The sequence below is a fragment of the Primulina huaijiensis genome, chromosome 9 (assembly GCF_012295235.1).
Source record: "Primulina huaijiensis isolate GDHJ02 chromosome 9, ASM1229523v2, whole genome shotgun sequence".
Taxonomy (NCBI): Eukaryota; Viridiplantae; Streptophyta; class Magnoliopsida; order Lamiales; family Gesneriaceae; genus Primulina; species Primulina huaijiensis.
The window spans coordinates 2,492,241-2,517,883 of record NC_133314.1 but is presented as its reverse complement, the minus strand read 5'-3'; the positions used below and the strand labels follow the sequence as shown (position 1 = coordinate 2,517,883).

At 31.3% G+C, this 25,643-nt stretch overlaps 2 protein-coding genes across 3 annotated transcripts; one reads left to right on the top strand and one right to left on the bottom strand.

Moving 5' to 3' along the window:
* Nucleotides 1-944: 944 nt before the first annotated feature.
* Nucleotides 945-4,639, top strand: LOC140984777 (uncharacterized). 2 transcript variants are annotated; one of them, XM_073452390.1, is made up of 13 exons: nt 945-1,279; nt 1,980-2,091; nt 2,226-2,338; nt 2,458-2,580; nt 2,704-2,906; nt 3,046-3,121; nt 3,248-3,334; nt 3,462-3,542; nt 3,663-3,695; nt 3,803-3,856; nt 3,946-4,066; nt 4,175-4,245; nt 4,332-4,639. In XM_073452390.1, exons 1-13 carry the CDS (start codon nt 1,115-1,117, stop codon nt 4,413-4,415), a joined length of 1,323 nt encoding a protein of 440 aa, XP_073308491.1. In that variant the 5' UTR covers nt 945-1,114; the 3' UTR covers nt 4,416-4,639. The 2 variants fall into 2 exon arrangements, with proteins under 2 accessions (XP_073308491.1, XP_073308492.1); XM_073452391.1 differs by lacking the exon at nt 945-1,279 and adding an exon at nt 1,758-1,902.
* Nucleotides 4,640-6,282: 1,643 nt separating this feature from the next.
* Nucleotides 6,283-11,835, bottom strand: LOC140985065 (serine/threonine-protein kinase STY46-like). Its single transcript, XM_073452809.1, has 14 exons — nt 11,344-11,835; nt 10,754-10,933; nt 10,506-10,616; nt 10,093-10,147; nt 9,908-10,018; nt 9,431-9,481; nt 9,030-9,205; nt 8,848-8,955; nt 7,964-8,037; nt 7,666-7,841; nt 7,116-7,211; nt 6,918-6,998; nt 6,646-6,834; nt 6,283-6,524 (listed from the first exon to the last, which is right to left on the bottom strand). Exons 1-14 carry the CDS (start codon nt 11,535-11,537, stop codon nt 6,447-6,449), a joined length of 1,680 nt encoding a protein of 559 aa, XP_073308910.1. The 5' UTR covers nt 11,538-11,835; the 3' UTR covers nt 6,283-6,446.
* Nucleotides 11,836-25,643: the final 13,808 nt, after the last annotated feature.

Sequence of the window (25,643 nt, the reverse complement as noted above, 5' to 3'; positions counted from 1 at the left end):
AGCCATTTAACGTGTCAAAAGAAAATATAGCATTGCGAGTGCACCATTTGCCTTTATATTCTCTACTCAGGTGAGTTTACCTGAGTAAAATAATTTGAGCCTACTCGATTCATGAGGTTATTGAATTGGATCGAACCGAGCTCGATTGAACTTGAACATTATTCAAGTTAAGCTTTCACTCAAACTAATTAAGCTAAAACTCTTTCACTCAAACCTTAAGCTAACACTTGTATCCATGACCACAAGCTAGTAAAAATTCTTACAATCTTAAAATAATTTTAAAAATATTTTTTATATATTTATATTACATAAAATAAAAAATTATTATATATTTGTAAGTAGAAATAACATTAATATTCTATAAAAACATAGTAATCATTTAAGTCATAAAAGCTTATTAATATGTCCATTTGCCCGACTCAGGAAATCAATATTTTATAATCCATCTTATAAACTCATAAAAATATTAATAAAACTTAAATTTTGAGCTCGATTAGCTAGAGCGCATATGTATATATATTTTTTAAAAATATCGATTTGGGCTCGACTCATTCGCAATTTAAGACTGTTGGTTGTCCCTACCTCTCTTTTGAAAAAGAACTAGTTGAAATATTTAATCCAACATTTTTGACTAAAAGTACAGAGAGTGAAACACAAACGCAGATTCGAAGAAGGCAACAATTTCAGCTCACCAACCACCAATACAATATAGGAAGAAGAATATTTCAAAAATCTCAGGTTCATTTGTTACGACCAAACTCAGCTCAACCTACTTGCAATATATATTACCAAGTAATAATATTATCTACTTTCGAAGACTTAGTTTTTTTTTTTTTTAATAATATATCTCAACTATGTTGCGTGGCAAGAACCCCACGCTGATTCTTTCGGCAGTTGGCCTGGCTTATTTTTCCGTATATATAACCCTCGACTTCATTCGAAATCTTCAACATTCTTGTTTTCTCCAATATTGCACTGTTTTTTACCACTTTTAAATTATATTCAGAACGAAGCAAAAAGGTGTTTCGTTCTTTAATTCTTTCCCTTTTCCATTCTTGAATCGAAGGGTATATTCCACACACACACAGATATAAACATTTGAATATACCCAAGAATGGATAACTGGAAGAATTTGATCCACCTGTTCGTGACGATATTTCTATCTTATTTCGCGTCTTTACTGGTGAACCCGACGATCGCGGACGTCACCCTGGCTGCTGTTTGCCCCGGAGAAGATGAATGCTCTCTCGCCATATATCTTACAGGCTTCCAGCAGGCGGTATGTTAATCTGTGCGTGTGCGCCTGAGTACATAACATGTACTGATATATCGTACGTGTATCGATATCGTGTGTGCATGGACAAGAAAAACTTTGTCATAGAATTATATATTATCAATTGGATGTGTATGTCAACCAATTTTGAGCTTTGACTGTGTCTGCCTATGATTATTAAAATGATAAAAGATAATCGACTTTAATATATATATATATATATAGTTTTGATATCTTGCACACTTATCGTGCACACCTATGTGAGCATCGATGATGTGTCACCCACCCATTGGATGCATAATTTTTCTATATTTCATCACATCCAATAAGTGAGTGACACCTCATCGGTGTGTGCACGATAGGTGTGCAGGATATCAAAAAAAATATATATATATATATATATATATATTCACAATTTGAGGCCCCAAATATTTTACTAAACCTAGCCCAGTAATAAATAAAGCCCATTATAAAGAGAACTCGGCCCAATTAATGTAATCCATGGAGTTTGGCGAGGGTAAAAAATAACTCTGACGAAAGTGGAAGTATACTCCGGTGAATCTACACTCTTTTCCGATTGATGATGGATAAAATGCAAATCTTAGGAAGAGAAACTTGTTCGATTCGAAGTAATGCTTTGCTTTTCTGATGATTATGAAACAAATTATATTGTTGACTTAATGGTTTTTTTTGATTTGTAATGCAGATTGCAGGATTAGGTTCTGTGATTATGACGCCGCTGATTGGGAATTTATCCGATGCTTATGGTCGGAAAAGTTTGCTCATGATCCCCATGATCCTCTCCACTATTCCGTTCTGTACGTAATTCCCATTCTTTCCATGTTTTTTTTCCGCACTAATTCAGCTCGTGAAGTTGATTTTTCGATTGTTGTAGTCTGTTTTAATCATTTGCGGAGTTTTTTTCTAAAAATTTTGGTTCGTACACGTGCAGCGATATTGGCGGTGAAGAGGACTACTGAATTTTTCTATGTGTACTATGCTTTGAAGACTATAACATCCATGGTTTGCGATGGCGGCGTTATTTGCCTTTCTCTCGGTTATGTGGTAATTGTTAAGGATATTTCTCTATTTTTTCCCATTGCAAGAGCAAAAATAGGAATCGAGTTACGAAGAGGATTTACCTAATGATGTTTATGACTCAAGAGAATTACATATTATTGCAGGCGGATAATGTATCGGAGGTGAAGCGTGTTTCTGCTTTTGGAATGTTTTCTGGTGTAATATCTGCTGCAACAGTTTTCGGTACATTAGCCGCTCGATTACTTCCGACTGCTCAAATTTTTCAGGTATTTCTTCTCTCATTATTCACACATTGAGTTGAATTTTATTGAACTGAATGTGCCATCCCATTTGAGGCAAAATCATAGATGAAGGGATTGGTCTAAACTTCCGATTATATCACCATTCAGGTGGCCGCAGTTTCATCTGTAGCTGCAGTTGTGTACATGAGAATTTTTCTCAAGGATACTGCTCGTGATATTGAACCTCTAGAGGAACCAATCTTGAAGCCAGGGAAGGAAACAACTGAAGCTGGTAATGAATCACTGGAAAACACAGAGACCATCAAGAAAATATCTTTGCCAAAGCATATAATTCGCTTGTTGAGTAGCAGGTAATGTGAATTTCCGATTTTTGCAATCCTCTTGAATAAGAAGAATCTGAAGATAGTGTTTTTTGATGGATTTTCTTTGTTATTGGCGTAATGAAATGTTAATCATGACATGTTATAATCTGTGATCCTCATATTGCAGCGTTACATTTTCGCTAGCATCATTTGTTGCTTTCTTCAATAGCCTGGCAGAGGCGGGGATTCAAGCTTTCTTGATGGTACTCTCTTTCTCTATATTAATGTAGCATAAGATCGTTAGCAATATGTGCTGATAATTTGAAGTCATATGATGTAAAATCTCTTTTGTTTAGTGTTTACATTGTTGTTACCTTTCTTTACTGCAGTATTTCTTGAAGGCACGCTTCCACTTCAACAAAGACCAATTTGCTGATATATGGCTCATTACCTACATTACAGCAACCATATCAAATGTAATCTCAAATTGCCAATTGTTAATATGTCATGCCACAATTGTCCGTGTTTCCTCATCAAATTTTAAGTGGTACTTGTTAGATGCACTGGATTTGTTTTGCTCACTACGTATTGAAACTTGTGCAGATGGTCTTGATGCCCGTTTTGGGTTCACTACTTGGAGAGGAGACATTGCTTTGTTTAGGACTTTTTGCCGGATTTGTTAATGTAACCACGCCTTCCAACTCTCTCAGCCCTCTGTTTATTTGCAATAATTTTGTGGTAACTTCGTCAAATGTGGCTAATTTAATAACAAAGAAATGACATTTACTTTCTGATTTTGTGCAGATGCTACTCGACAGCATAGCTTGGGCACCATGGGTAAGCTATTTGGTGCCATCTACAATTTTATGTATTTATTTGAGTTAGCTGAACTTATGGCTCAGAACCGTGGCATCGTCCTCATCATTAAATTTCAATATCTGCAGGTACCTTACGCTTCTGCTTTGTTGGGCCTTCTCCTTAGCCTTGCAAGTCCTAGCGTGAGTTGCTCATAATACATATCAATCACACTGTTCCACCATTATGGTAACTTAATGCTGATGAAAAGAATTGTTTTTCAAACACACAGATAAGATGCATTATTTCAAAACAAGTCGGACCCTATGAACAGGGTATCGCTCAAGGATGCATTTTGGGCATATCAGCATTAGCCAATGTCGCATCTCCATTAATTTTCAGTCCTCTTTCAGGTGATTCTAGGAAAAAAAATTTATTTTCTTATTCTCAAATTCGCGTAGGTAGAAGGCTGTAAACACCTATCTCTAACTAACGTTTTAACCTTGTTCTTCTAACTCCAGCATTATTCCTGTCCGATTCCGCTCCATTTAATTTCCCTGGTTTCAGCATTCTTTGCGTTGGTCTTTCTTGGGTAAGCACAAATCTTTCTCAAACTTGCCGCAAAATTTTGAAAAATTTATTTAAAATGCTAATCATTTGCTATTATGTAATGTGCAGTTCATTGGTTTCCTTTTAAGTACAATGATCAAGATTCTCCCAGTTTTGTCAAGACGACGGAATCAACCATGCACATTGGCCTAAGTACTACTACTATACGTGGGTTTATATTTTTGTTTCCGTCGTGTATTTCGCCGTGAAGTTAGTGTCATGGTTTGATGGCATAATGCCAATGAAATTTGTAAATGATGATTTCATTTATTTATGTTGAGAAGAATGTGTAAATATTATATGGCATATGCTATATGATTCTGCATTTGATGTTTTCCAAGAAAATTTGGCAATTAATAAAATTTGTTTATCATGTAGTTATTGATTATCCTTGATTATTATTATTTTTTTCTCGTTCAATTAAGATTTACTCATTTAACTATGAAGACAACGTTGTATACAAATTGGTCATGAGTATTGAAACTTAAAGCGTTGAAAATTTTGGGAATACTTTAAAATATAATCTCGGGAAAACTATTTTTCTAAACACAGTCTCATGTTTTTTTTTTTAAAAATAATAATAATAAAATAAGTTTGACCCGTAATTTTTTTTTTTCAATAACCCATAATTTAAAAATTAACCCGAAAATTTTGATAATTTACAATTCATAAATTAGTCAGGTAGTGGTCAAGGATGATAACCGAAGGGTAGAAAAAGAATTGTTGACGTAACGGATGATTGGCCGTGGCGGGTTCCCGCTGTCAGCGCCACCAGTTTCCACTCGTTTCCGCCTCGGGAGGTGCCTATTTCAGCCGGTAATGAAACAAGGTGAGCACTCGCCCTCGCCCTCGCCCTCGCCCCCGCCGAAGATCCTACAGCCTCCATTGGCTTACTCCGCAAATTCGTCATCTCGTCTTCCAAGAACGTGGCATTCAACACCCTCTCCCATCTCCTCTCACCCTCCACCTCCCACCGCCGCCTCCATAATCTTGCTTTTCCTGTAAGTAATATCTGTGACTCTTTATCTAAATCTTGGTAAATTTTTAGTATAAGTCATGTTAATTCTTATAGATTTTGATTGTTCCGAAATAATTATTGTTTGCAACAACTTTTTATTTTCCGATATATTAAATACCTAAATGTTTATTGTATTTATTCGATAAGACATAAATTATAATAGTTATTAAATTCTGAACTTTACTGAAAATAATTCAAATCATAAAAATCCAATTCTCGGAAAAGCAATATAGCTTTTGATAGTCCGGAGGTAATATTGTTATAAAACAAGGTTGTGTTTTCAGATTTACGAAATATCTAAATATCTATTATATTAATTAGATTACACACAAATCATAATAGTTATTAAATAAATGTAATTGAAATAAATAATATTATAAACCAAGATTGATGATGATGATGATTATTGTGATGTTGATCATAATTTTCGATTTCTAGATTAATGTATAATATATTGAATACAATTTTATTATGTAGATTTTTTTTAACTTTACCGAGACTAATCTATATGACAGAAGATGAAAGTTCGGAAAACCACTATAAATATAATTGGCCAAAAACTTGTGTGAGACGGTTTCACTGATTGTATTTTGTGAGACGGGTCTCTTATTTGGGTTATCCATGAAAAAATATTACTTTTTATGCTAAGAGTATATTACTTTTTATTGTGAGTATCGGTATGATTGATCCGTCTCACAAATAAAGATTCGTGAGACCGCCTCACAGATAAAGATTCGTGAGATCGTCTTACAAGAGACCTACTCTAAAATAAGTGTATCAACGTTATCTTTTTGAATCTAAAAACGAGAATGATAGTACATATTTACAATTTCTTCAATATATAGTCCTTCCAAAAATGGGAAAGCATCGAGTTTTTTGTATTCATCGCATATCCTCCCAAAAAATATTTTCACTAAAAACATACGTCATTTTGTTCATCTATAACAAGAAAACTATACGATTATTCGTGGAAAAAGAACATTAATTAAGATTAATTATATCCTTAAGGCCTTGTTAATAAACATTAGAAAATAAAATAAAAAAATCATAGAGAACATTTACTTCGAAGGAAAAAACATCTAATGAAATGGAAAGAAGACATTCTGTACATTGCAGATGAAAGAGTTAAATCAAACAGGTAAAGACTTTAAATCCAAGTTTTCTCATCAATGGTGATGTCCTCGTCGCAGAGCAGAAAAGAATCCTCCAGGTTTCTCCTTTCGGCCTTCTCCATCGTCACCCACCTGCCCATCGTGCAGGTAAATTAGTCGACAACGCGAGAATGCATGCACTAGTGAATGACAGACATCTGAACCTTGAAAAACAAAATTTTAGCAAGTTGACTGCAATGAACAATATAAATACCTCTTTGGATATCTTCTGTAAGATTTCTGTTAGTTCAGAAAAGTCGGGTCTCAAAGTCGGATCTTGCTGCCAACATCTCTCAAGAAGCTCAGAAAGCTTTGGATTAGTGTGCTTCGGAATAGTTGGCCGCAGGCCCTTTTGGACAACTCCAACTGCCGCTTGTAGAGGTGTCAAGTACTCGTAAGGAAGCTGGCAAGCCGAAAATAAAAGCACTTAGCCCAAAGCGAGCCAGAAGAATACTGATCCCAAGATTTCAAAATACAAGGTAGTACCTTTCCTGTGAGTAATTCCCATAGAACTACGCCAAAGCTAAATACATCGGCCTTGTGGTCGTAAGGTTTGTGTTCTATGACCTTCAAGAGAATAACCACGAGTTAGAAAACTCAAAAGCACAAAAATATCCTACTAGAATGAGTGCGACAATAATGACTAGAAAATTGTAGAGCAGAAAAGCATAAAAAAGAGCACACCTCAGGAGCCATCCACCGATATGTCCCTGTTTCAGCAGTCATAACACCTGTTTCTGTTTTCACTCTGGCCACCCCGAAGTCAGCAACCTTGACAACCTAAAACAAAAGCTGCTTTGAGATCTTTACAACTACAGAGCATAAAAGACATCACCAAACTAGATAATCCACACGTCGCATGTGAAATGACGAAGCTTTTTAACATTTTTAAATTATAAAAGATGAAATCCCTAATACTTGGAAACGCTAATGAATAAGATGGGCAAAAAAGGTCACAAAAAATTATCTCGAAAATTCAGAATAACCGTTTTTTGTCTTGTACATACATCATATCAAGCTCGAATGGTTTTTTTTTTTCAAGTTGAGGATAAACCAATAAAACAAAATTTATCATGCATAGACCCAAAATATATTACACAGATTTCTTCACAAAGATCCAGCATTAACATGGATGAACCAGTGAGGTGAAAAAAAGAATTCTACGAATAAAATCATGGTCATAAGTTTGATACTGTCGAGATAATTCAACACATTTGAAGCATTTAACACTTACTTCATTTTCATCCATCAACAGATTTGCAGCCTTGAGGTCTCTGTGAATGATATTGTTCTGATGCAAATAGTTCATCCCCTTGGATACATCAATTGCTACTTTGAGTAAAGATGGAAGCTTAAAAGTACCCCTTTGCTTGTGTAAATAATCATAAACACTCCCTCCTGACATGAATTCTGCAATTCAAGAAGCAAGTACAAAAAAATAAATTTTTGAGCCAAGATTCCAAGTTGTAAGAATAAAAAACATATCCAAAATTAGCATTTTGAAAAGCTATGGTTACGACATTGACAAATACCTGTCACAATGCACAAGTTTGGAGGTTTAGTACATGCCCCTATAAACTGCACAACATTTTTGTGCCGAACTTTTCTGCAAGAATTACATACTGATAAAGCAAGAATAAAAGGAAAAGACGAAGGAAAACGACCGTGAAAGTAATGACTTCAATTCAGAACAACTCATAAGCATAAGTAACTTAGGTAAATGAGTCAATATCAAAGTCTAACAGGAAATATCATTGAAAAACTGATAAAACCTAAGCAGCTAAACCAAGCACATGTAGGTATCCGTAGCGCCAGACATGTTCGCATGTTGATTGCTACCAGTAAGCTACCAGAAAAGATAGTTGTCCTAACAACAATTAAAAAATTATGCATTCACAGGAAGTAAAATCAAGAATAAAACAACTAATATAGATTAAGTTTGGAGTCATCTCCAGTGTTTTCAGTAATGTGACTTTGAAAATGTGTGGTGGAGATTATCATGTATGCTTGATTCCATTTTCTTACTTAATGGAATATTTCAAAATTTGAAAATATAATCAAAATGATTGATATAGATAGTAATATCATTATTTTTGGGAATATAGGAAGTTGAAATGAAATAATGACTGTAGATAAAAATGTGAAATATGATGAAAATGTTTAAGAAAAGGAGGTGAAAGTGGTGATATCTTTATTCCCAGAAAACAAAAAAGTGTTTTTGAAATTGAAATCAAACATAGTTTTAAATTTTGGCCACTCTTGTGGTGACATAAACCCCTCCCAACAACTCATGAATGAAGAATTGTGACAACAAAAGATCTACTCGACAAGAACGAATTAGGCACTATGAACAGTCTGCCTAATACAGATGGTTGAACAATGAATCAAGAAATATATCACAAGATTCAAAAACAACCTCATTATATATACTTCTTGCGCAAACTCCTTCTGCAATTCTGTATTCAATCGTTCAGTCTTGAGAATTTTGATTGCTACTTCCTGACTGCAGTAAGTACCTTTATATCTGAAACAATTTTTCAAATGAATGAACACTTACCTGTGAGCATAAGCTTTAAAAGAAGCATATCTTATACTTACAAATCACCATATGAGCCTGATGCTACTTTGGATTCAAATTTCAAAAATTGGGGATCAATCTCCCAGACATCAGAGCCATCGGTAGGTATTTTCAAATGATCAGATTCACATTTGATCTCCAATTTCTCACGCTCACCAAGAGGATGTAAAGATTGTGGATTGGGCCAAGAACTTTTCTGCAAGAAATACAAAACATACATCATGACCAAAGCATCAAAGAAAACTTGCAGTTGAAAAATCACATACAAGCTTCATTCCTCCCCCATCTATAGTAGCAAACATAACTGAACAGCACTTGAAAATCACATGCAAGCTTCATTCAACCCCTAAATAACAGCTGTAGTATTTTTACTCTCTCACACTAATCTAACCATGAACGAGCAAGCATAAGAAAAAAATACCTCGAACTTTAAAACTTGTTTTTCAACCTCAGTTCGAAGTTGTTCAACCTCCTGAAAAGTGAAAATATTAAAGGGTCAGTCAAGATTCTACCACTTAATGAATAGAAGGCCCTACAGAAGACCATTATGTTTAAAGTTCATCAATAGCAAAAATTACTCACTCAAATCAACTATATTCTTTTAAAGGAGAAACTATATATGTGCAGACATCTAAGAATATTATTCAAAAAGACATCAATAAAAAATATAAATAAATCAAAGTTCAATCGGAGAAGATAACCGACGCCTTCGCTCGCTAGTTCTTCACAACTAGTTGCTTCATCATGTTCAAGGTATTTGGCATTTATGCATGGTAAAAACCATTGATCAACAAATAGGAGGAAGAGAAAAAAAAACATTGCTCCAAGAAAGTACGATGCTATTGAAAATGAATGGAAGCAGTTTGGACCAGAGATTGAAGATAAAAAAATAAAGTACCTCGAGCGGCCAGCCATCAACAACAAAGACATCTAGTGAATAGCCATCCACTGTGGAGAAGGCATGTGCTTCCTGAATGTTAAGCCCAATTTCAGCTAAAAAAGAGGTCAGCTGCAAGGCCCAAGTGAATAGTTCAGTCAAGAGCTACAAACATGAAGTGATCATCCCAGAGTGGTACCAATCACCTGACTCAGAAGCTTTGGTTTATCTTCTGTTGAGAAAGTAATCTCATGCATGGGCCTACATTATTGGTTACAAGGAAAGGTAAGTTCCAAAATGCACACTCCAAAACACGTCTGGTTACTTAAATGAACAGTACAACCTTTAAGTTAAATTATCTACACTTTAAGAAACGACACACGGGCCAATCCAAATACAGCACAATGCATTAGAGATTTAATGGCACGATGCTCGAACAGTCACAAGCAAGGATAGAAAGAGTCGGATCAAAGCTCAATCGTGTTGTTGCCAGAAAGAACTCAAGGGACAGGGAAAAAATTAAATTCATAAATTATTTTGATGTTGAAAATGTTAACTCCAAGGGTTGAGCAAGTACATGCGTACAAGCTTGATAGAGTGACGACTCAAAAAAGTATACCTTAGAAACTTGCCTCCACCATCTACAGCACTGTCTCTATCTGGATTGCTAGGTTCCAGCGCAAGAGCCTCAAGATTTGGAGAAGAACCAAAAGCAGGTGGGGGATGGATGCTGACCAAAAAATGTTGGTAGATCAGCACATCAAATAAAACATAATACACTAACTGCTGTAAATAATTGAATAGATGTAATAGCAAATGTCATCGTTAAGGGTGGCATTCAAGAAAGTTCTAAACCGAAGCCATTACCTCCCCCTTTTTGGTGACTGTGAATGGACTGAATCTCCTATATTCCCTTCAGCGACAGGTGCAACATGCACAAGCCGGACTTCAAACGCCGGCCGTTCAGCAGGATCACGTGCAAGATGCAGTAATCGCTTGTGAGTGATTACATCCTCCGCCCTTTCCACATTCACATCCATCGCATACCTTGAGTGTCGAAACAACCAAACCATGAATCACAAGGTAATTACAATTAAAATGCTAAAAAGTCTGTTATACGCAGAGAAATAACGAAAATCATCCACATGCAACACATCACAAAAAAGATGTATCGTCGATTCATATCATGAACAGTGATTAGATCTGAAAAACTTGCTTACACGTCATAAAAACAATCAACAACATCAAAACATCGACAAATACATCCGTTCCGTACCAAGAAAATAAAAAGCTTTCGTTTTCTTTTTTTGAGAAAAAAAAACAGCTCAAAAATCTCCATACAAATGTATTTTTACTTTCACGCTCACACACACACGCAAAAAGTGTATATATGGGGCTATAAACAACACCAGATCAAAGTTTCACCCATTAACAAAAAAGTAAAAAAAGAGACCGACCTCGCCGGAAGGCGATTAAAGTGCGCCCACAGCTGATCATCGAAAGCCGGCTCATGCGTCTCCGGATGGTGGGCTTCCTTGAGTCGCCTCAAAACCTCATTGTAAACCTCCACCTTCTTCCGCTGCTGACGACTCTCCGACGGCGACGATTCCACCACCCTACTCCCACAACTCTCGTTGTCTTCCGTCACCATTTGAAATTCAATGACAATTCTCACAAAATCTGATCAGAACCCGTTACGTATCACCTCTAAACTCGATCCAATGGCTTCAGCGGTTGACGTTGAGACACAGGAGAAATGGTTTGATATTGTATGCGGCTATATACGCAGCAGATGCAGAATTGAGACCCAAATCTGAATATTTTACGAGTAATTAGTGATTAGGATAATGGTGGAAAAGGTATTATTTATAATATAATATCCTCTGTGGGTTTTGAATTGATTCCTTCTTCTACATTTCCTTCCTTTTCTATCTCGGAAATTGTTTGCTTCTCACTGAAACAATGAGTATGTTTTTTTTCCCTGTGATATCTTCATATTTTAAAGAAAAATCAATATTTTTTATCTTAAACTTAATATTTATTTTATGAATCAAATCGATTAAAAGTTCATCTCATAAAATTAACTTGTAAAATCGTCTCATATGAATTTTTGTATAAATAATTAGTTCTCTTGTGAGACGGTGTATGATCGAGTATTTGACGTTTTAACAAAAGTTATAGCTGATGGTAATGATGCAACTGAAATCTTTTAAAAGGTGTAGGACCGAGTATTTGCCGCTTTATCAAAAGTTATAGTTGGTGGTAATTGTGCAACTCAAATATTTTAAACCACACAACAGCTCAAATACCACGATTCGATCGCTCTTCCAACATGGACAATTATTGCATCCAACAATCTCCCTCTCAATAATTGCATTTTTTTACAATCAATGAGAATCGAATCCATGACATTGACTCTGATACCAATGATAAAACCGAGTGTTTGCCGCTTTACCAAAAGCGTGTTTGTCGCTTTACCAAAAGCTATAACTGGTGGTAATTGTGCAACTCAAATCTTTTAAACTGCACAGCAGCTCAAGAACCACGGTTCGATCGCTCTTTTCGCAGGGACAATTATTGTACCCAACAAACGGTCTTGCGGATTTTTATCTGGAAAACAAGTTGATCTGATCTATAGTTATCATGAAAGTAATACTTTTGATATAAAAAATTATATTTTTTCATGAGTTGAATGTGTCAAAAATCTGTATTGTAAAATTGATAAGAGACAGATATAGGAAAAATTCTTATGTTTTATTTATCATTCTTTTGTGTGCATAATTATAAAGTTTTTTGTCCCGATGACGTCCATGCTAAACATTATATCTCTAACATACATAAACTCTATGATTAAGTAGTATTTAATATAGGCATATTTCGATCTATAGGTGTAATTATTGTATTTTTTATAAGGTTATTTAAAGTTTTATCACAATTAATATATCCCTTATCATATATTATTTTTCAGGTTTGTGCCGTTTTTTTCCTTCTTTTTTTTTTTTTTGAGCAATATGCCGTTTTTGTATTCAAGCAATAAATGGTTGAAAAGTAAATAATAAACAATTAAAGTTGTTTAAGCTTTTTGGATAAAGATTAAAAGCTAACAAGGAAATATTAGAGAGAATTTAGTACTCCATTAATCCAATTTATAAGGACATGATTTACTGAATCAAATTTTATGCTTCATTTAAAATGGTAAAAGTGAATTTATTTTATTTAAAAAGTGAATAATTGAAGGAGATTTTTTTTTTTGACGCATTTTGAGGTGGAGAGTGACTTAACACAGTTTAGATAAGAACGTGACAATTTCCATAGTTAATGGGTTCAAAAAGTTTAAAGCAACATATATTTTTATTTATGTTGTCTCATAATTTAATTTTTAATTTTTTTATATAAATTTTTAATCTGACTTGATTCATGAAAAAATATTATTTTTTGTGTTAAAAATATTTTTTTCATTTTAAATATGAATTGGATCGATATGTCGTAAGACTGCCTTACACGAGTCTTGCTTTTATATATATATATATATATATATATATATTTATTTATTTATTTATTTATCTGTGAGACGGGTCGACCCTACCGATATTTACAATAAAAAGTAATACTCTTAGCATAAAAGAAATATTTTTTCATGGATGATCCAAATAAGAGACCCGTCTCACAAAATAAAACCCGTGAGACCGTTTTACACAAATTTTTGTCATTATGAAATTTCACGTTTCTCTCAAATAAATAGAAAATTCTTTTATACAAATTGGAAAAATAAAGATAAAATTCTTTTAGCCAAAATCTCCTGATATAATATATGACTATATATTTAGGATTATTCTGTCTTTTTATGTAAGACATTTTTACATGTTTTTGATGCTTTCTGATTTACATTTTACATTATTTCCGCAATATATTTTTTCATATTTTAGCAACGCGACTGATGATTTATAGTTTTTTTTCTAGCGGATTGTGGTACATATAATGTGTGTGTTTCATCAAAAAAATAGAGAAAGAAATATTTTAAAAAAATAAAGTTTTTAATTATATTATTAAAGTTAAACCTCATTTATCAACTAACTTTGATACGATGATGAAATTTTTTTATAATTCTCAAAACATCCATTAACTATCCAACTATTTATAATACATATATATATTGTGATATTTTTTATTGTATTTATTAGATTTATAATTTTATATCTAAATAAAAAATCACGCTCCATAATATTTTTAAATTATTAATTTTGTATATATTATAATAAAAGAGATATTTGCTTTATTGAGTATATGTTTGATTTTACTATAACTATTTATGTAAACCAAAACGAAATTTAGACTTGATTGCAGGGGCGGTCCCATAAATCGGTCGGAGGAGATTATGGTCTTAAATTCAATTTTTTCAACGATTTTTCGCTGCTTATTTTTATAGTTTTTTCAAAATTAATTTTATCTACATTAAAACATCTCTAAATTGATAATTGATAAAATTGATAATTGATAAGATTGGTTGAAATATTTAGAAAGAGGATGGAATAAACAATTGATATAATTTTATTTTTTCTCGTTAATTTAGTTGATTTGATAAGTAAATTATATATTATTGAGTGTCTATGTCAGTTGACTACAAATAAGTACATAAAGAAGCAAAACAGACATATTAGAACAAATCACAAACAAGGTTGACTAAATAAATTGAAAGTGTAAAATGCACATGTATGTTTCTGGATGTCCAGAGACTCGAGCTTTTATGTCACACATTCTTCTTTTTGGAAGGATCACACTAAAAGATTTTGCATAGTACAAGTAATTTACAAAATCTCAGTTTAGTTTCGACTTAAATGTTGTCAAACTGAAACCCTTGTATATCTCAACTTATAATGGATAGTATACAAACTGCTATTTAGATACAATGATTTATAATACTGTTATATTCTAGCACTAAATGATCCTTGATGATCAGATACAATTCTTTGTATAATGTGCTCGAATGATTGAATTTTTCAGTTCTGATATTTGGAAGTTGAATGTTTGATTCTCAATAAAAGTTGCTTTTTACTAAACTGAATCATTTCACAATATATATATCTCTAAAAAAAGATATGTTCCAAACAAAAAGTGTGTGTTGGCTTGTCTTTAGTTTATGTCAACATTTTCTGATAATAACACACGGTTGTGATCAGTTTTGTACAAATAATAATAATCGGTCTTGTCTTCTGGTTTAAACCGATTTTGTTGTAAACTGATAAACGGATAAGAAATATTTTAGTTTAGGGTTCGAGTGTATATCAGTTTAACTAACATAAATTTTGCATTTATTATTTGTTAACACAAAACATAAGAATTCGTGTTCCAACAATAATGTTAAAACCATAAAATTTTATTAACTTAGATAAGTTTTAATTAATCGATAAATTAATAATTTATTATTTTAAAGAGTTTTTTTAATTCCGAAAACATAAATCGTATTACATAAAAAGTCTGCATTGCATCAATGTATGCATCATATTCTTTCAATTGTTATAAATAAAAATNTTATAATTAAATTTCATGAAAAAAACATACAACAATATAAACACATTTTACAAAAGTTTCGTAGTTATGTGGGTAATTTTAAAGAATTATTAATTTATGATATTGAAAGGACCATAGTTTTATACACGGGTTTTTCAAAAAATTATTATCTTATTCATTTATCAAAATTATTAAATTAGCAATTAACCCAAATCGGGACAAATAAAAAAACATTAATTTAGCACAACTTTATTTAATTATGCTCGTGGTAGTGCAAAATCTTATACTAATAGACGAGTAGAAATGAAGGGCGAAACCTATCTATGAGGTAATAGGTCGAGTTGTTAGAGCAATGAATTCGAAAATGAGTGTCTTGCTGCTGATGCTATCTCATATCACATATGAAGAACATCAGTCTTATCATTTATCGTTGTTAGCACTTTTTCCACCAAAGAAAGTCTCTACACAAATCTTCAACAATAATCCAGATAATGTCAGTAAGCAATTAAAATACTTATTAATTATTTTAGTCAATGCTCGTTGAGTTAAATATGAAGAACGTGCTACAATTTTGGGTGTTAATTAATTAAAAAACCCATAATTATTCACTAAATATACATTATTTTCGGAACCAATGTATTAAATAGACTTTAAATAGAGTACCCCCATAATATTATAAACTATACAAATATACACAAGGGATCAATCGTACCGATAATACGATAAATTATGTAAAGATACATAAATAATACATACTTATATCTTTATAGTTTGTTCATACTCTTAATCGTCTCCTACAGTTTTGTGTGTCATATCCCTCAAGTTTAATATTGTGTCTCAATTTCATCTCAACCGTTACTTCGACATTAAGAGTCGATTGTTGGCGTACATAAGGATCATATGATTTTATTCTTTGCCCAAAATTGAACGATCGGTATCCATAATCTCTAATTACATCCGTAAATTGAACCAAGATTACCGTACCGAAAAAAGTTCGAATTTACCGAATTTTCGGTATACCGAAGATTTCGGTACGGTACGGTAACAACATCGAATTTTTCGGTATGATAACGGTATGCAATTTGAAAATTTCGGTATATACTGAAATACTAAAAAAATATACAAAATTTTAAAATATATAATGTTTTAAAACAATAAATTTATAAAAAATTTTAAAATGTATGGTTTTTTTCTGTGTCAAACGATATATACCGATACCGTACCGAAATCTAGGTATACCGTACAATTTCGGTATAATCGATATGCTAGTTATATGTACCGAAATTTTCGATAACGGTGTGAATTTTCTTATACAGTAATTTTCGGTACGGTGTACGATAGAGGATTTTCGGTACGCTACGGTATACCACCCCTAGATATAATCAGTGAACAAGAACTCGAGAAATATGATTGAGAATAAGGAAAAAAATATAAGAACATAATTTTGAATTATCCTTAAGAACAAATATTCGAATTACGGGAAAGATATTTGATTATACTATGAAGATTTTATATACATCAAAACAAGATTTTTGACTTCATCTCTGGAGCACATGGTTGGTTGAAGGAGAGATTTGCTATTTCATATTTGGCAAAAACTTGTGTGAGACGGTCTCACATGAGATCCACTCTTCATATTTTCCACGGCATTTCTCTCCCTATTTTATAGCTTTTCTAGGAAATAATTTGATTTAATTAAAGACAGTGAATTTCTTAATTAAAACCTCATTTAAATTATTTCATCTTCAGTAGTCTAATAAAGTTGAAGTGCAAAAAAAATACTTATTATGCTAATTGTTGTGATATCATAATGGAAATGAGTGTCTCTATATAATAATAATTTATTATTGTGAATAATTTTGGTGTGGATTATGAAATTTATTTATGTTTCCTTTACACCTTTATAAACTCTATCTCTCCTATAATAATCATTTTTAAAATTATTTAAAATAATCAATAATTTATTATTTTATTTTTCTGAGAGATATATATTTTTTAGTAATTTTTGTTCAATTTAATTTAGATTGTAGAGAAAAAATATAAATTAAAATATATAAATTTATATCATTACCACTATTTTACACACACAGGTGTCAAAAAATATTAGTTATTATTATTATTATTATTATTATTATTATTATTATTATTATTATTATTATTATTATTATTATTATTTATGCATGATACGAATCTTTCATTTTAATGTACTCCATCTATTCCATCTATATATTTTTATTCTTTTCAGTTGTCACAAATATATAGTTCAGTTTCTAAATTTTGTAGCATTTTAACAGTTTTGAAAAACGTGAATCATTATTTGAATAAATTAAAGAAGTATACAATTGAAAGTTTATTTGTAGATTTTTTCCAATAATTTTCTTAATATGTGTGAAAATAAACAAATTTAAAATACTTGAGTCGGAAAAGAGATAATATCAAATACACATATTTCTTATGATAACTGGATGAATCACAATCCTAACGAAAATGGCCAACAAGAATAGAGGTGGAAAAAATATCGAATTTTCGGTATACCGAGATTACTGTACTGAAAAAATACCGAATTTTCGGTATGGTACGGTAACAATAACCGAATTTTTCGGTACGGTAACGGTATGTAATTTAAAAATTTCGGTATATACCGGAATACCGAAATACCGAAAAAATATACAAAAATTTTAAAATATATAATATTTTAAAATAATAAATTTATAAAAATTTTAAAATATAATGTTTTTTACGGTATAAAATAGTATATACAGATACTATATCGAAATTTCGGTATACCGTATAATTTCGATATAATCGATATACTAGTTATACTTATCGAAATTTTTGGTATACCGAAATTTTCGGTACGGTATCGATATGAATTTTTTTATATCATAATTTTCGATACGATATATGGTATATAATTTTTGACACGATACGGTACGATATATCACCCCTAAACAAGAATTGTTTTAGTCAATGTTTGTTGAGTTAAATATGAAAAAGTTGCGGTAATTTTGTGTTAATTAAAATCAGTTAATTATTTATAAGGAGGTAATTTAAGATCACGAATTATTTGTGCGAAAACGACAGCGTACTTTCCGAAGTATTCCATGATTTATAAAAATAAATAATTATTTATTTAAATAGACGTTAAATTAAATATAATTAAGATCCCCGATAATATATATATATATAGTCTTATGTAAAGATAGATGCACAATACTTACGTGGCCAATCAGCATATTAAATTGAAAGTTGACACATTCGAGGATTGATTCGCATAATTTAAGGTATAAACCATGTAATTTAATATTTTAACTCAAATTTCTAATGATATTATTTGTTAAGATCTAGTTTATTATGAATCCAATTCGCATATGCGATCTATCGATAATGTTATTCGCTCCGTATTACATAAACTAGACCCGTTGACACGACTCGCATATATCCGAATAATTTGAAGGATCATTCGTCTCGTACATCTACGGTGTAATCCATAGCTAAAATCCATAATAGAATGATAAAAATTAAAACATGTTTAGCATATTTTGAAAGAAATCTACTTAATCAAAACTCCCATAAATAAATACCGTCCTTAATCATTAAGAATTATTTTTTAAATTTTTTTGTTGTATTTGTCCACTTGTGTAATTGGTAAAAAAAAAAAAAGAAAAGAAAGAAAGAACACATATAAATAAGATGTGTGTGTGTGTGTTAAAATGAAGGCTAAAGCAGCCCTTTGACTTCACAACATTGTAAAACATGTATGCGTACGTGAGACATGGCATCATAGGTTTGTTTGACTCCTCGGAAATTACTACCTCTTTTTCTTTTTCCTTCAGTTTTTATCTTGTCATGTTTAATTTCACTGCAGAAATATTGGCATTTGGTGTTATAACTTATAAGGATGGTATTTTGAGAGAAAAATGGATGTGTTGTATGAGGAATCATAAGTAAGATCGAACTGGCCATTTTATAGATAAGATCGAATATATTGGTATGCAGAGGCGGAGCCAGGATTCTTAAATACCTGGGACTGGCTCCGTCCTGTATTAAACAGTAATGGATTCAGTTAAAATCAAACCGAATATTTTAAAATCGAATTAACTGAATTTTTTTTTCTAACAAACCGAACCGACCAAACTTTACTACGAAAAACTAACCAACCAAATCGAAAATATCGCTTATTTTGATCAGTAACACAATCAACCGAAATTTTAGAATTTTTTTATAATAATTATGTTTTAAATAAAAAATTGCAATATAAAAATTAGATTAAATAAATTTAAATTTTATTTATTAAAAAATATTTTCAAGTATAGTACTATTGTCTAATAAATTTTATTAGAAATTGTAATATTTATATCCTTATAAACTTTATTAAAAAAACTTAATAATATTAATTTTCTTTATAAATAAAAGTTTAGTTTGTTATGTTGATCGAAATTTTATATTAAAAAATGAAATCAAACCGAACTAACCTATATTTTAAAAAAATTAAACCGAACTTCCGAATTAACCGAATGTAGGACCAAACGTTTGCTGTTTTACCAAAAGCTATAGATGGTGGTAATGATGCAACTCAAATATTTTAAATCGCACAGCAGCCCAAACGTCATGGTTCGATCGCTCTACCTAGTAGGGACAATTATTGCACCTCAACACCGAACCGAATTTTCAAATTAATTCATTTCGATCTGTTATTTTGGTTGAAACCAATATTTTATTCACTCATAGACTGTAATTGATGTTTGCTCGTTATTTTTTGATATATGCTCTTTTTGTTTAGAAATAACTTGAAAGTTTTATTTTTTCCATTATCTGAGTTACTTAACTAAAAAAATTCAATATTCTCAAAATTTTATAACAAAGAATTATTTTTCAAATTTCATACTTATTCAATTTTCGGTTATTATAAACAGAAAAATCACAAAACAAGCTCAATAATAATTGCACATCAATAATCATTATACATTTCAACCAATTGATTATTATTCCAAAAATATGCAACAATAGATTTTTAGGATAAAAATTCAAATTCCAAAATTCATATATATCATAAGATAATATTATTGCAACTTGAATAATCACATCTAAATATTCAATATAATTTTAGAGTTGTTGATTTTTTTTATCTCAAAGTTGCATAATTTCATAGCATATGACAATAAAAAACCAATAAATAGTAATGAATTATGATTTATAAGAATTGTTTTATTTTTAATTTTTAAACAAGAGACTACAAAAAATAAAAAATTAAACTTGTAAAAAATGTGTTTTAATTTTAATATGGGCTGAAAAAATATATAATTTAAAAATATTCAAATTTGTTTTAATAAAATAATAGGTGGGGCTGGAGCCCACCCTAGTTCAAGGGTGGCTCCGCCCCTGGTGGTATGTTCAAGGAGATGTTCGAGTTGGTGGAGTCGGTGGACAATTGTTGGCCAATAATCAAGAGTTCGCCTCTTCTTACCAACACTTTCTCGTGAGAATATGTCAAACCTGACTTGTCCAATGAATTTGACCTGATTAACGTAATTTATAAGCTATTGTATCCGAAATTTACCACATGACACTAAAAAATAACGATTCAGAATTCTGACGTTATAATATATTTAATAATAAGGTACGAAAATAAATAAAGTATATTTCGATGGGATTCGAAACTCGACATGAAGATGAGGAAGCAACGTGGACGGATGATGGACAACTGCTGACGTGACAAAAGGTCCCTTGGGTTTCTCCAAAAGCCATTTCATCCTAGTTTAAATACTGAATTTATTGCGTGTAATATAATAGTCGGCGGCAGCTCACGCGGCGGCTCGACGACGACGCCCAGTATTAGAGAGAATCGCCGCCGTAATCTGCGATACCTACACAAGTCTCAACTTCCCTACGAAACCATCTTACTGTGAAACTCATGCATAACTTCAAAACACACACACACAAACATGAATATAATAATGAAATATATATGTTTTTTTTAACCTGTAGGTATTTATTTAGTTACGATGTTTGGAACACGTCGTCGTTATTTTTTGATGTACACCGAATAAATTTTTAGATTAACATAATAGTTTACAAATAATACTTTTAATCTTGTGTGACGTGCATGTTTGCGTATTTGGTTCACAAAATCATACAAATGATATATATATATATTCTATAAGATATGCTATATTATCTTTTTGTCGCCCTCTTGAATTATATTAGGAATTACGAAAATTGTGAAGAACCTAGATAGGAAAGCTGTTTCTCAAACAGTCAAACCTACAAGAATACGTGAATCAAGAGCTAGCCCATCATCATCATCATTTATTATTATTATTATTATTATTATTGTCATTATCATTTTCATCACCATCACATGATACACTTAATCTTATCGATTACTAAAATTAAGGAGGCAAAAAAATGTTAGTTAAATATATAGTAAAAAATTTATTATGAAATAATAATAATTTTAATATTAATAATAATAATTTTATGAAATTGAAAGTAGTGAAGGTAATAATAATAATGGGAGTAGTGAAGGGACCAAAATGGTCCTTGTCGCCACTCCTCTTTACGTGAAGTTATCGAACATAAACCTAATTCATTTAAGTCCATTATTCGTGTGGACTACATGTATTTTCAATCCAGCCCCGATATGTGGGGGCACCTGCCTCGTCTTTCCTTTTAACCATATNATTCATATATTGGATGTGATGAAATATAGAAAAATTGTACATCCAATAGATGGATGTAACATCATCACTGCTCATATAAGTGCTCACGGTAAATATATATATATTACAAGAAAAAATCAAAACAACAACGCACATATGACAACAGTTTTTATAAAATCGTTGTCTTTTGCGGGTCAAAGACACGGTTTTTAGTGTCAATGACAACGGTTTTTAGGGTCAATGACAACAGTTCTATAAAATCGTTGTCATTTGAGCGTTTTTTAGAATCAAAGACAACGGTTTTTAGGGTCAATGACAACAATTATATAAAATCGTTGTCATTTGAGCATTTTTTAGAGTCAAAGACAACGGTTATAGAGGGTGTTTTTTTGGACAATCGACAACGATTTTCTAAAACTGTTGTCGATTAGCGTGTTTTTTGGACAAATAACAACGGTTTGGAGAAACTGTTGCCATATTTAGCGACGATTTTGCTAAAACCGTCGATAAAATTAGCGACGATTTCAGCAAACCCGTCGCTAATTTAAAAATAGCGACGGTTTCGCTTAAAACAGTCGCTAAATTTAGCGACGGTTTTAAGTAAAACAGTCACATGTTTTAAATTAGCGACGATTTTTCTGAAACCGTCGCTAAATATAGCGATGGTTGTAAAGAAAACCGTCACAAATTTAAAATATGAGACGATTTTGAAATAGCGACGGTTTAAGCAAAAACCGTAGCAAATTGTCTATAAATATACGCACTTTCGGTTCATTTTCCTCAACACCACTTCACAACACTTAAAATTTTTTTATCTCTTACACGATTTTATCACTTCACAACACTTAAAATTTTCTCTCTTACACGATTTTATCACGTTAATTATTTTAGCGACGATTTAATAAATTATTTGCGACGGTTTATGAAAAACTGTCGCAAATTGTAGTTACAACAACGGTGAAAAACCGTTGTCTTTGAGCGAACCCTTTAACCACAGGGGCTTTAACAACGATTTTTCAGGACATACGACAACGATTTTTGTCTTTTTTCTTGTTGTGATATACACTCACACAAAATTTTGTTATGTTGTCCATCAACTGTGACCACATCAATGTCCACTAATGAGATGTTACTCACAAATTTGAAATAAAATTGATATGTTTCGATTCATCCAATAAATGAGTCACCTAATTGGTGATATTATGATATGCTTAACGACGTGATTTGATAATATTATGATATTAGAGACGATATAATATATCAATCTTATGACATTGTTTAAGATTAAATAATTTGAAATTTTATTTTATCAATCTTTTGACATTGTTTAAGATTAAATAATTTGAAAATTTTTTATGACGTGGAAGCTCCACTATCTTTTGGGTGTGCATCAAAGTCTACTTAACTACCAATATGTGCATTGGGGATACATTCAAGCAGACAAGACTTTTGAAAAATGAAGTGACATTTTTTGATCACACAATGTAAAGTCTGAAAACCACACAGAAAAATGCAAGTAAAGAACACTACATTTTAATATTGAGTAGGTCTCTTGTGAGACTGTCTCACGAATCTTTATCTGTGAGACGGGTCAATACTACCGATATTCACAATAAAAAGTAATATTCTTAGCATAAAGAGTAATACTTTTTCATGAATAATCCAAATAAGATATCTGTCTCACAAAATACGATCCGTGAGACCGTCTCACACAAATTTTTGTGTTTAATATTTTATGATGTGGATAGAAGTGGACCTTCAACCTGTGTATCCCCAACGCTAGTTTTGCTTCACATGTTTCCTATGAGGCAGCCTGTCTTAATTAGATTTCAATATATATATTTTTTCTATACATGTAAATAAACATTTATTTATTTTTCAATTTAAAACACAAATAAAACATAAGATTATTTGGTGTTCTTTGCGAGGGATGAACTTTTTTAATGAACTTGGACGTGATTAGAAAATTCATCGAATCTGGACATTTTGGGTAACTGGGTGCTAGTCACACTAAAACGTGAGACAACTATTAGGTTAGACCTATTATTCTCAATAATATATCTCTTCTTCGGAGATTTTTTTTAATAAAAAAATTAACAATCCATTATTAAAAAAAACAACATAATTAAATAATGGGAAATGAAATGATCAGAAACTAAACACTCGTATTTATTCCATAATTCTATCCAAGTTCAATCTGATATCTGAATAGTGATCGGTTTCATGAATTGTTGTACATGTATTGTAATATTAATTTGTAAAACAAAATGTCAACTCTTACAAATAAAAAATCAAAAATAATTTCGGAATGCATATATCTAATATGAGCAAGTTCAGACGGTTTCACATATCTGTATTTGTGAGACAGATTGATATGAACTATTTTTACAAATAAAAATGATATTTTTGATATAAAAGTCATATTTTCTCGTTAACAGGGTCAGGTTGGACCTCAACAATCTCCTTCACAATAATTGCACTTCTTGCGATCAATGAAAATCGAACATGTGACCTTGACTCTGATACCAATTGTAGGATCGAGTGCTTATAGCTAATGATAATTGTGTACTCAAATCTTTTAAATCATACAACAACATAAACACTATGTTTTGATTACTCTACTAATAAGAAACAATTATCGCGCTTAATATTATCAGAAACTTATTGTATGACAAATATAATATAAAAGTTATAATAACTAGGAAGTTAGTAGAAAAAGAAATGAAAATTTTGTTACTTATTTTATAAACTACTATCGTTTCAATTATATGAGTTTGTTTTTTTACATAACTTAATAAATTCATTGGAAATATCAATTAAATAAACAATTTTTCAATTTTATTCTTATTTAACGAGTGTTTATATATTAATGACTTGTTATATTTCCAATAGTTAGTTAATCGCAAGATGTCAAAATAAATATAGGTATATTAGGAAAAAAAAATAGAAGAAATATTGCTAAAAATTGATACATGCAAATTATAAGTTTGAAAATTTGCAGAAATATGCCAAAAATGGTTTTTTTTTTTTTTTTTTTAAAAAAAACATGTAGGTTTATAATACAGTAAGGATACAAATGATATGGTGAAAGTTAAAATATATTATATGAGTTTTACTAACTTTATTTCGTATGTTTATAATAATGTATTAATTATTTATCCTAAAAAAGTGCAATTAGAATTTTTGAAGCTTTTATCAATGAAATTAGGAAAAGTGTGGGCTAAGACAATATTAATGGGCCTTTAAGTGATCCATAAACAGCTGTAGACTCCAAACGCTCCAGAAAATCAACGAAACATACAATGATTTGTCTTCTTACCAGTCTTGTATATTAGATATTTACCAACTATGGCCATAATGTGTATCCTACAAGGTCTTTAGTTGTATTTTAGGTAATAAGAAATTGTTTTCTTAACATTAAAACAAAAGAAAGAGAATTTCTCAAGGCGGGAAACCAAATTTATCACAAAAACTAAGGTAGATTTCATTTTATTTTTTTGGGTTTTGCATATGAGATGATTCCATGATCTAGAAGATGCAAACCACTATTTTTTCATAAATAACCCCATACTCTAATAAGCTGGACA